The 13,352-nt window shown below is 38.0% G+C and overlaps 1 protein-coding gene across 1 annotated transcript in view; it reads left to right on the top strand.

The window, feature by feature from the left end:
- Positions 1 to 8,921, top strand: part of IL23R (interleukin 23 receptor) — a 55,788-nt gene extending 46,867 nt beyond the window's left edge. The window contains exons 8-11 of the mRNA XM_037499887.2: positions 1,835 to 1,924; positions 4,185 to 4,290; positions 5,710 to 5,800; positions 8,289 to 8,921. Of these exons, the coding sequence (XP_037355784.1) occupies positions 1,835 to 1,924; positions 4,185 to 4,290; positions 5,710 to 5,800; positions 8,289 to 8,921 (920 nt within the window). The remainder of the gene's footprint in view (positions 1 to 1,834; positions 1,925 to 4,184; positions 4,291 to 5,709; positions 5,801 to 8,288) is intronic.
- Positions 8,922 to 13,352: the final 4,431 nt, after the last annotated feature.

The raw sequence follows: 13,352 nt of genomic DNA, 5'->3' as shown, positions 1-13,352 counted from the left end.
TAAGAGATTTCCATCCTTTGAGAATTAAGTACAGCTCACATTTAAAGCTATTTGGTCTTAGAATTTGTTTTAGAGGGAGATATATTTGATTGCATTTTAATTTCTTTCCTGATAATTATCTTATTCAAGTATTTTATTTAATCCTATAACAAAATTGTTATATATATATAAACATACATACATACATACATACATCATACACATGGCTCCAGAAGTTCAGTGATTTCACCTAAGATTTAAAATTTGTAGACATTCTGTTATTCATGATATATTTTTAGCACACTTTGATCCCTAAATTGCATAAGGTTATCTGTGGATATTATAAAGCTACTTTTTTTTAAAAAAGTTATTTATTTATGCATATAGAACTGGGGTACAGGCCAGAGGTGAGAGGGGGATGAGAGAACTCACCAGAGACAGAGTGAGGAACAGAACAGGCAGATCAACTGAAACACACTGCTGAGGGGAGCAGGAGACAAGACAGGAAAGGTCTGCTGAGCCATGTGGGTAGCTCCCTGGCTGGAGATCAAACTTGTGCTGCAGTGACTGCGGATAGCCTCATAGGTTGCATTTTTTTTTTTTATAGAGGCATGTTTTATTTATTTATTTATTTGTTTTGTTTTGTTTGTTTATACATGCACTGGGTACAGTCAGAAGCGCGGGAGGGTGAGAGAATTCACCAGAGCCAGAGCGGGGAGCAGAGCAGGCAGAAGGACCGAAGTACACTGCTGAGGGGAGCAGCGGGCGGCAGGAGAGGTCTGCGCGCCATGTGGGACCCTCCTCCAGTGGCCGGGGAGCAGCCGGGGATGAACCGGGGCTGCAGAAGCAGCCGGCAGCTTCGCAACCCAGCGCTCAACCGCTGCGCTACCAGGGAGGCCCATAGGCTGCATCTTAACCCCTTGCACCACCATGGAGGACCTAAAGCTACTTTTTAAATTGATCTCTAAATTTTATGATTTTGATTTTATAGAATTTGAAATTTATTTCCAAATATTCAGTAAAGGGAAAGATACACAAACTTGAAGGTGTTTGCTTTTATGTCATCTTTTTTTTTTTTTAAGATTTATGTATTTATACAAGAACCAGGGTACAGGCCAGATGTGCGGGAGGGTGAGAGGATTCACCAGAGACAGAGTGGGGAACAGAACAGGCAGACTGACAAAACACACTGCTGAGGGGAGCAGTGGGCAAGACAGGAGAGGTCTGCCACGCCATGTGGGATTCTCGCCGGCTGGCCAGGATGGAACTCGCACTTCAGAGCCTGCTGACAGCATCACAGTGCAGCGCTCAACCACCTGGGCCACCAGGGAGGCCCCCTTTTTTTTTTTTTTTAAGATTCATCCATCCATACATACAAGAGCTGGGGCACAGGCCAGCTCTTGTACGCATGGATGGATGAATCTTTAAAAAAAAAAGGGGGGGGTAAGAGGATTCACCAGAGACAGAGTGGGGAACAGAACAGGCAGACTGACTGAAATACACTGCTGCTGGGAGCAGCGGGCGAGACAGGAGAGGTCTGCTTCGCCATGTGGGTTGCTCCCTGGCAGGCTGGCGATCAAACTCATGCTGCAGAGGCTTTGGATTGCTTCATAGTGCAGTGCTTAACCCATTGCACCACCAGGGAGGCCCTTTTATGTCATCTTTTAAATCTACTAAAATAACTCATTTACTTTAATCATCTCCAAACAAGTGAAGAAACTCTTTTAGGAAACTGGGTAACCTGGGTGCAAAATGCAAGAAGCTAATGCTATTTTCCTTTTTAACATCCTTGTTTGTATTTTCACAATATAGGATTTTACCCCTCAGGTGTGGTCACCATAGTTTTCCTTTTAAGTTTCCCAGGTCACAGTGAAAGCATCCCAACATGATACTCAGAATTCTGGGCATCTAATTGATTCAGCCTTTGAAGGACACCTTACATCTGGTAAGAAAAAACTACTTAGGCCTCTCTAGTAGTCTTAACTAATCATACTTCATTTTGAAAAATCATGTGTCAGACATAAATTTCTAGATGAAAAGATACCTGCTTAAAATTGAATTTAAGGAGTGGTTTAAGTGAATTTTGCCTGTTTTTACTAAGGGTTGGATACATTTATATTTCATTAGGTGCTAAGGCTCAACATCCTAAAACTTCTTTCTAAAAAAAATTATTTGAGTGTTTACTGTGTGCTAGGAGCTTTACAACCGTCACCTTTTTCTATCTGCAAAATAATTCAGTGAGATAAGTGTTATGCATCTATTTTTTTAGATGGGAAAACTGGAGCTCAGAGAAGTTGAGGAATTTGTCCAACATCGCGTAGCTGCTAGAGACAGACTAAAATTCAAATCCTGTTTTTTAATCTTGAAGTTTATGCTCTTTCTCTTATACCAACCAGTTCCCATTTTTTTTGTTAACATGACTCAGTATTTTTCCACTGATGAGCATACCTAAGTGTTTTAGGCAACGAAGAATATTAGATTGGATTGTGCAATGAGCAAATATAACTTTAAATCAAAACTTTGAATTAAAAAACTCTAGGCATGACTATTTTACCATGACCACTGGTAGATCATTTATTTCCTTCCATAGAAATAGAAATCTGGCAGGGATAGTGTAAGAACTTTTGCAAGTTATATTGATATACTGTGGGCTTTTGTTGATTTATTCAACAAATATTAATCAAGCAATTACTATGTGCCACTCGAGATTTCAGGTGCTGGGGAATAAAAGTCCATATCTTCATGGAACTTCTATTCTAGATAGATGAGAAAGAAAAAAACAAACAAAACAATTACAACAAAAAAGTCAGATGGCAGTTAAGTGTTGTACAGAAATGTAAAGCAAGGTAAGTGCCCTCTGAACCTGTGGATGTGAATCAGTTATGGACCAAGTGCTTGGGTTCAGTACAGATCTCTAATTACAGATTACTACACAGACATGCACCCTGATATTTCTGTGGGAACTGTGAAGGCTAGGAACTCACAGCATTCTAATAGAAACCTATTAGATAGGTTTTATGATTTCTATTTTATAGAAGAGGAAACTTGAGCTTCAGCAAGTTTATAATCATGCCTTAAAGGTCACAGAGCTGATAAGTGGCAGAACCTAGGTATCTCAAGTTATGTTCTTGGTCACTCTACTCTCTTCCTTAGACCTGTTTACCAAGGCCCATATTAACATGGGGATTCTCTAACCTCTTCTAGGCACTAATGCCCAAGGATATGTGGCAGCCAGTACCCCCTATTAGTTACTTAAAATCTTCAGCATTAACATTTTAATCCTAAGAAAAAACTAATTTCATATCCCATTGGGACACAGCAGTGAGCTAAAGCTACACTGGCCCCTGTTTACCAATTGACCTTAGGGGAAGGGCTGGATAGCCTGGAAACCTCAAGTAGGCGGTAAGTGGTCAGGGATAGCTAGGGCAGGGTCAACGCTATGTGTCTGCCACATTTGCCAAAGAGAGGGAAGGATGAGGCTGAGAGAGAAGTAAATACTTGGCATGGCTCAGAACAAATGCCTGTACAGTATGTTAAGTCAGATCTCAATGATAGTATCATTTGAAAACAGGATTTTTCATATACTAGGGAGAAAATATGATGAGGCCTAGTATGTAACATGTGTATATATATTTTAGTTTTTTTTTTAAAAGATTTCAGGTTATTAATTCAACTTCAAAATGAAAGAAAGGCATTGTTTTAAAAAGAGTAAATGTCCTTTCTCAGCAGAAAAAATATCGTGACAATAAATTTTGAAGAATAGTAACAAACTGTACAAAACTTTGTCTTGCACAAAAGGTTAAAAAATAAAAGAAACCAAAAACCTCAGTTGTGATTGTGGCCAGTGTTAGACTCCTGTAAGCAATTAGAAATTCTCACTTGTGTCAGACAAACCAAATGAGGTTCTTCACTAAACACTTTTATATAAAATATGCAAGCATAAGCTAAGAAAAATGTCTAATGCTGACCACAATTTCCAGAGATGCACTTCTAGAAACCTACTGACATCAGATACCTCTAGTCCAATTTTTCTCAAACAAAAGGTATAGTCATGCAGTTTGGAAGGTGATTTTATAGCCCATAATAAAGGTTAAATTTGTTCTTCCCTCCCCTTTTCTTTTGAGATCAATGACTTTCGTTTTTAGCACAGTGGAGAAAATGATGATTCCGGCATAAAATGTAATTTAATTTCTCTTTCCTTTCAGACAACAGGCAACAAGACATTGGACTTTTATCAGGAATGGTCTTCTTTGCTGTTACTTTGTCAATTCTTTCATTGATTGGGATATTTAACAGATCCCTCCGAAATGGGTATGCTTTACAGAATTTGGTTTATGATTTCGATCATATACACACACATCCATACACACACACACGCATCCACACACACACAAATCAATTCAGTTACTAGGAAATCTATCAACATTTTTATTCAAAGAAAGGAAAAAATAAAAGGAACAGTATTTAATGAGTATCTATCTATGTCAAATTCTTTACAAATGTCACTTGTTTAATCCTCACAGTGAACCTGCCAGAAAAGCTAGGGGCTAAGTCTCAGCACTATCACCTCTATGGCCTGAGTTCAATCCCCAGTCAAAGAGCTAACCCACAAATGGCACAGCAGACCTCTCCTGTCTTGCCTGCTGCTCCCACCAGCAGTGTATTTTAGTAGATCCACCTGTTCTGCTCCCCACTCTGTCTCTGGTGAATCCTCTAACCCCCACAACCTCTTATCTATACCCCAGTTCTTTTACACATACACAAAGAAAATAGAGAGGCCTATTTTACAGATGACTTATATGAGCCTTAGAGAGGTGAACTGGTCAGTCAAAAGTCACTAAGTGCTTAGCCAGGAGTCCACACTGGGCTTCTATCACAGCCCGCATTCTCTCCATCATTACACAGCCTTCTCACTGTGCCCTCAAATTTATCTACAGTCTGAATTCTTCAGAGTGGTTAAATCATAACCTGCCACAAATTCTACCCAAAAAGATCAGCTGAATCATTGTGAAGAGAAGTGTGACATGTTTGAAATCATCACTTTTATACTGGTTATGTTGGTATATTGACATCCTAGTCCCAACGTCCATTATCCTTGACCTTCAATCATTTTTTCCCATATAGTATTATTAAATATCTATGCCTAGTTCCTTAAAGTGAGACTTTGAGGAAAGCAAGATCTTCACCTTCCTAAGTTTTACTAGATACACTGGGTATTTCCATCTGTTGATAAACTAGAGTTTTTGTGTGGCATCTCCCAGGACCTGCAGTTACTCACAATTTTTGACACAATGTTCTTTGCCTAATTGACCCTGGGCTTCTCTTTCTTGCCATCACTTGTTTCATGAGATAATCTTTTCTTTGAATTTATAATCAAAATGCACCTCACTCTCCCCCTCGAGTATCTTCAAATGTGTAGTCATATTTTTATTTTAGGAGTTGTTTTGGTTTACTTTGGTCTGTTCCTTTGTTTTATTTCTTTATATTTCACACATGAATGAAAACATCCAGTATTTGTACTTTCTTCCTTCTGACTTATTTTACAGAGCATAATTGTTTCCAGCCCTCTTAATCTTTTTAGGAGATAGAATACTTAGCTTCTGCATCAGGCAGTTGATTTCTATGATGCATTCCATTCTAATTGATTTCCTATTTTACTATCTACACTTAATTCTAAAGAAAAATACTCCTAACGTGTCTTTTTGTTTTTTGGTTTTTTTTTTTTTTTAGAATTAAAAGGAGAATCTTATGGATAATACCAAAGTGGCTTCGTGAGGATATTCCTAACATGGGAAACAGTAGTGTTGCAAAAATGTTACAGGTAACCAAACAACATCAACATAAAAACTATGCAGCAGCTGAAACCCAAAGCACATCCAATAAGTAGAGTAGAATTTCTGTTCAAATAATAAGCATGTGTACATTTTAGCATAATTATATAAACACACATAGAAACAAAATTACATATATGTATTTTCCAATTATACTTAAAAGAACTGAGAGGATGGAGTTATAGGAAGAAAAGACAGAAGGAAGAAACATGCTACTCAGAAGAGAGGATTGTGGGCCAAGTATCAAAGTCACAGGTGGCCAAGCTCCTGGTAGATGATTTGGGGGGGACAAAATAACGAGGGCTGAAAAGTTTAATAGAATGAGCCTTAAAGGAGGCTTTCTTTGTATATGAGATTGGAGAAACAAGTAGGGGTCCATGAAAAGCATCATTTTACTCCTGAGACTCAATGGAATTCAAGAAAATAAATGTGAGAAGATGGCAGAAGATGGGGTCACTGGTAACCCTGGCCCAAAGGATCAGTTGAGAAGTGAATAGAAAGTGAGAAAGTAAAGACAGCGTGGAGACATTGTATGATGAGGGTGGACTAGAAAGGAAGTAGAGAAATGTGCTTATGCTGAAACATGGTCTGTGGGATGTGGAGTCAGAAGCATTTTTGTATGAAAGTGGACATGCCTGAAAAGGACTACTACAGAACACAAGGAAATTGATTGGACAAGACTGTGGAGAAGGGCAGAGGAGATAGTTTAAAGGGATGAGGTAGAAATATTTACACTGAACAGGAGGAAGGGTTCCTGTCTGTGGACACTTGAAGGAAAGAAAGGATGTAGATATGACTGATTTCAAAGGGAGGAATGTTGCCTAATAGCAGAGGAGTAATCTAGAATGAAGTACAAAATTAACAACTAACCCAAAGACAAGGATATATTCACCAAACTATAGACAGTAAATATGGTAATCTTTTATTAATTCCACTTAATTTTATTTTGCTCTGCCAGTAATTATCCTAGGGAATTGGGAACTTTCTGTTCATAAATGTCCTGACCTCAGAGAATTGTTCTGACTTCACTGTGATCAGATACTCTTCATTTATTGTCTACCCTCTGGAATAGTCCCTGTTGCTCTTCTGTGTCCTTCATCATGGTCTGACTCAAACTCACTTCATTCAGTTGCCAGCCTGAGGTGGCGAAAACACCCTTTCTCCTGAGAACATGCAGCATTGTATGCTTAGTTTCCTATAGCACTTTAGTTCCTTTGACTTTGATCTGACCTTTTAATTACATGTCTCCCATGACAACCCAAATTGGCAAGTTCCCTGGGGAAGCTGAGGATGAAGAAAAGGTGAATGACACTTCATCAAGCTTTACTCAGGGTCTTCCAAATTCTCTTCCCATTCAAGGCTCCTAGAGTTAGAAGTGAACCTTAGGGTTTCCTTCAGGTGTGGTTCTTTTGTCTGCCCAAAGACTAAGAAGCAGTATTCCAGTGATCTGGGGCTGTTATTATGAAATATCATAGATTAAGTGGTATAAACAATAAACATTTATATCTCATAATCTTATATCTCATATCTTATAATCTAGGAAGTCAAAGATCAAGGCATGGATCTTAGGTGTCTGGGAGAGTTCTCTTGTAGACAATTTTCTTCTTGCTTCATTTGCATGTGACTGAAATAGAGGCCAATAATCTCTTATGTCTCCTGTTAAAAGGAAGGGCACTAATCCCATTCATGAGGGCTTCACCCTCAGGACCTAATTACTCCCCTAGGCCTCATCTTCAAATACTGTCACATTGAGGATTAGAGCTTTGACATATGGATGACACATTCTGTGCATAACAAGTGGCTGTAATTTTATAATTGTTTTAGGTAGGAGTCATTTTCCCTGGGAAGCTAGCCATCATTTAGAAGGCTTCAAGTTGCTTTCATGCCCTGAAAGTCATCAGACTTTTATGCAAATAAAAATCTTCTTTCACCAACCCACCTGATCATTTTAGACATGTCTGAAGTGTGAGTAGCTATACACCTTTACAATGTCAGCACAAAGCATTCATCATAACCTAATTCACAATAAGGAAGCAAAGTTGGTTTCTTTTTCCTTTTTCTCCTTTTATTTAAGTAACAAAATATTTTCTTGTAGTAAGCCTCCATTATATTAAAAAATATTCTAACATACATCAAAATCCAAAGCTTAAAAGGCCCTGAAATAATACACAAGTTAAAATGCAAGATCTTACATTGTCTTTAAAATATTCAAACCAAAAAATGTACTGAAGCCATGGATTATATTCTTTATTCCTTTCCTTCAGTCTTCTTATGGGAGAATTTAATAAAGATATAGAATGGAGCAGGATAAAAAAGACAAAAAGAGGAAGTCATATGGGAAGAGAGACAATATGAGAAAAAGGGAGGAGAAAGAAATGTTGAGAGAAAGCAGAATTCCACTTCCACTACTTAACTCAATTAACTAGTTGACCCTTTTAAATGTTATTTGTAAAATAAGACAATGTCTTTTCTTCCTAGGAAAAAAATGAATTTATGAATAATAATCCCAATGAGCAGGCCCTATATGTTGATCCAGTGACTACAGAGATAGAAATTCTTCTTCCAGAAGAACATAAGTCTATGGATTACACAAAAGAAAAAAACACAGACTCGCCAGAGAAAAGAGAATGCCTGCAAAAGTCATTACTCACAAATACTACAGTTGTGTATATTCCTGATCTCAACACTGGGTATAAACCCCAGATTTCAAATTTTTTCAGTGGGGGACTCCATCTCAGCAATAATAATGAAGTTATTCCCCCGACACTTAAACCACCAGTTGACTCCTTAGACCTGGGAACAAATGCCAGGTTAAAAAAAGGCCCCAATTTTGCTTTCTCGGTCTCAAATATGAATCTGGTAAGTGACACAGTACTTCTTGAAGAATTAAATCTCACTTTAAATCAAGGAGAATGCAGTTCTCCAAACATGCAAAACTCAATGGAGGGGGAACCCACCATGCTTTTGGAAAATGCTTTACCCAATGAAACTATTTCAGAACAAACCCTGCTGCCTGATGAATTTGTCTCCTGTTTGGGGATAATGAACGAGGAGTTGCCATCTATTAATACTTATTTTCCACAAAATATTTTGGAAAATATTTTTCAATAGGATTTCACTCTTGGAAAACTAGAGTTGTGTGGTCCAAATAAATATAGGAAAACTGCCTTGCAATTTGAAGTTAGATCTCCTCCTCAACATATAAATTTAATTCTGTCCTAGTCATATATATATATATATATATATATATATATATATATATTTAGTAGAGAAGTAAAAACCAAAGAAAGGAGATATTTCATGGTCACAAAAGCAGCAGCAATATTAGGGACACATCCTATATTTAAAAAGAAAAGGATCAGGGGTCTCCCTGGTGGCACAAGGGATTAAGCACCACGAAGCAATAGCAGCCTCTCCAGTACAAGTTCGATCCCCGGGTGGTCAGGGAGCAACCCACATGGCGCAGCAGACCTCTTCTGTCTCGCCCACTGCTCCCCTCAGCAGTGTACTTTGGTCCATCTGCCTGTTTTGTTCCCCACTGTCTCTGGTGAATCCTCTCACCCCCTGCATCTCTGGCCTGTACCCCAGCTCTTGTGTGCATAAATGAATGAATCTTTAAAAAAAAAAAAAAAAAGGAGTGTTGTTTCTGTTAGATTCAAAGAAAAAGAAAATATCAGCCATATCCTTTTTTATATCCCTCATTGCAAGGCACAGAACAGATCTTTCTGTTGTATGGAAGCTAAATAATACCAAATAAATGGTTGTGAAAAAAAAATGCTGAAAATAGCTATTTAAAATCAAAACAGGAATATTTGCTTGCAAGGGAAGAAGCAATTTTAATTTTATTAATTTCTCTCAAGTGGATAAAAATATAGCCCCCAAGAACAAAATAAGTAAAGGACAGAAACAGAGGAGCAATTAATTAGTATGTCTGTGTTGTTTGTGTTATTATTTTTTTCTCTACCACTTTCCACTGAGGTATTAGGGAATTGATCTTTCCTTACTTTGGTTTTGGACTAAGAAAAGTGTAAAACAACGATGTGTGGAAATCATGAGATTACTGTCTCACTCAGGTTAAGAGTGATGGCATTGTTGTATTGTGGCATAATTAATATATTAATTATACTATAGTAGATGTAACAGATGTAGGATCAGCAAAGTGTAATTGTTTGTTTTATAATCAAACATATATTAAATTTGCTAAGGAATTATTGTGAAAAGAGATGTTTTCACCAAATCTGGGACGGCAATACTTGCCCCACTATTGTTACCCCACACCAGTCTCTCCTGCATACATAGTTGATCACCAGTTGATCAATAACTGTTGAGCCCAGCAGTGGCCTCACGATGCTCTCCACACAGTGCTCCCCTGACTGCCACAGGCAGCCAGGGCTGGGACCATGGATGAACTCTGCCAACCAGGTCAATATTGGAAGGGGGGTGATCTTAAAAATACACAATGTATATTCTAAGTTGAGACATGTAAGTTGAAAAATACTAGCAGACTTCTCTATTCTGATTTTTATGGAAAAGGGAAAATTTTTCTAATGATCAGAGCAATTGGAAAATAAGGTACATTACTGAATTTCTCTTTCTCTTTTAACAATTGTTAATAGCAATTTGTATTCAGATGTAATAGTTTAATCTTACTATAACAAATCAAGCAGCGAATCAAAAAGGACCAGTTTCCTACCATGTGTTCCACACCTGAGCAAACTATTTTGTTTTGGCATTTCTTTTTAAATAAAAATAAATAAGTAAAAGCAGGTTTGTTGTCATTGAATCTCTATGAGAAGATGACCATACATCCCATTTTACCCTAGTTTTTGTCTGTTGTCCCAATCAGAAGAATTCATTTGAATGGTAAATTAGATATTCTATTTATGAAGACTGTTTAATGTCCATCATTTTACCCAAAGCAATTATCAAAATTAATCTCTTTTTTAATCATTTTCTAGAGCCATTTTGCTCTAAAATGCAACATTATTATACAGTGTAAAAATGTATCCCCTGCTGTGAAGTTCTATTTAACCTAAAATATGCATATATTTGTTAAACTTTGCATATTCTGAAATGAGTACATTTTAAATCACTAATGAAGTGGTAATATTAAACATTCTGACTTGTAAGTGACCTATGCCTTTGCTTTATTCTTCTCCAAAGGGAAATATAGTAAAGAAAAAAAAGAGGTAGGTAGAATTTGAGATAGATATACCAAACAACTGAGATAAATCTTTGATGTTCACCAATCTGATGAAAGATATCTTTTAATATGTGAAGAATATTTTCATAGTGTATTTCAGTGTAATTATAATCTGCCACACTTCAAAAAGCATTATTTTATCTTCTGCATGTGCTTCCATTGCAGTGAGCAAATCCTTCAGAGCTTTTCTTTCTTGCCCCGGGGGTAGGAAGAGCTGCTTTCTCCTCTTATAGTGTTGTCCTCACACTCACATTACTATTTGGCACAGTTTTATCTGACTCCATTTCTGCCATTAGCCCTTGTTGGTCCCAAAGGACTGAAAATTAAGACAGTACATGTTTTGGAGGTAATGTGCCTTATGGTACCCAACTCAGAGAAATTTCCAACCAGTTTAGCACAACCTTATAAATGGGCAAGAGTTTTCATTCTATGATTCTTTTATTCAAAAGTATTCATTTATATTGAATGTCCCTACTAAAAGCAAGGCCCTTTGAAGTACATAGATGCTAACAAAACCAGCCAAATTCCTGCAACTTGGCACTTATGATTTAGGAATAAGAGATAGATAATAAATGGCACAAAGTCACTGCCCTTTAAGGAGCTTACATTTTAGTGGAAAGGGAATCAGGACAGAAGATGGAGAGAGGTAGAAAAAAATAAAGAATGCCAGATAATAAGGAATGCTGTGTGGATATATAAAAATGGGATAATACAGTGGAGAGCAAGTCAGTGGTCATTTTATGCTGGTGGCCAGGGAAGGTCTGTCCCAGAAGGGGTTCTGACATTGCCACCTGTACCACAGGTAAGAGCCATAAGGTGAAAATGAGTTTGTCACTGATACGGAAAAATTCTCCACTAGCTAATGTCTCTACTTCTTTCCCTTCTGCACAAGATGACCCTTATACCACTCCATCCACACCCCACCCCCACCACAACCATAGCCACTACCACTTATCCTTTTACCTTCTTCAGCCAGAATTTTCTGTAGCTTCTGGGGACAAATACAAGTATTTCCATCTTTCCACATAGCCCTTGGACTTATTGTTAATTTTCTTTCTCTGTGTCTAACCATTCATAAATTGTTGCTTCTTAATGAATGCGTATTGATATAGGTTGGGGAAAACAGGAAGCGAGAAAGAGAGAGAAAATGTCTACAAGCTGCCATAAAGAGAGAGGAAGAAGAGAAATATACAAAGAAAGAAAGCACATTAATTCTCAGTGATGCTGAAGCAAAATGGAACACCATAGTTCTGAATAACACTAAAGCTGACTAAAGGTCATCCAATTTCCTTCTGTTCTAGTATATTCATTGCCTCTACCCTTCTTTTCTTTCATAGAAGCAATGGGGGAAGCACAAGTGAAGTACAGTTTGAGTTTTTTAGTTCTGTTGCTGTTTTTTGGTGTGTGTGCATTACCATTTTCAAATAAGGAATTTATGTTTATCAGAGCTAGGAGTAATACTGAGGAGAATAGAAAGGCTATGAGTTAAGGTATGGTTCTCAGGTAACATATATGGTTTTACCCGCCCTCCCTCCCCCCCGCTCCCCGTTCAACCAGAAGGTGTTTCCAGTTTCTTTTCTTATATTTTCAGTCATCCTCCCTTTGACATAGAGGCAGCACATGACTGTGGCATAGGGCAGAGGTTTTCAAAAATAAATATTAGCAATTGATTCACTTCCTCAAAGTGAAATCTATTGCAGAAGCACAAAATGTAAAACAGGTGAAAGTTAGCCTTCTCTTGTAACAGGCTGAAGATTATGTCAGCTTCCCTAACCCTCTCATCTGCAGCTGCCTCTGAAGAAACCTATATATGCCCTGTGAAAATCCAAGGGAGTGGGGTCCTCTCTTTCATACCTATGTGATCTGGGTCCTGGAGAAGCCTGGAGAAGCCTTAAAATATAATGAAGTCTTCATCCCAGTCACAAATCTGCCAAATTTGGCTAAGGTGACCAAAACTCCCCCCAACCTCCCTACACCCTGAACAACTTTACAAAAAGGAGCTCTCTCTCTCAGAGGTTACTAACAGAGACATGCAGTGTTTCGTACACCCAATTTCAATGAATATGTGCAGACTTTCCCATACCAACAAGCAATTCCGAGACACCAGTAGGTGTTTGAAAATTCAATTTAATTCTGATTCTACTTGGAGATAGTGTATCAGATTCCACAAGTAAAGAGTTTAGTCTCCCAAGACCGCCCTCTCAGACTTGGCTGCAAGCCCAGGCTGCCACCTGGGCTTCTGAGCAACCAGCTACAGACTGGAAGTTCCCAGGACCCCTCCTCAGATATCAGGTGCCTGTCCTTGCAAGCCCAGATTATTATCTGCACTTCTGACCTAC

Source organism: Talpa occidentalis, unplaced genomic scaffold, assembly GCF_014898055.3.
Source record: "Talpa occidentalis isolate TD23 unplaced genomic scaffold, MPIMG_talOcc4v2.1 talOcc4.9, whole genome shotgun sequence".
Lineage (NCBI taxonomy): Eukaryota > Metazoa > Chordata > Mammalia > Eulipotyphla > Talpidae > Talpa > Talpa occidentalis.
Note: the sequence above shows the minus strand (reverse complement) of the source record. Positions and strands in the feature narration are given on the sequence as shown.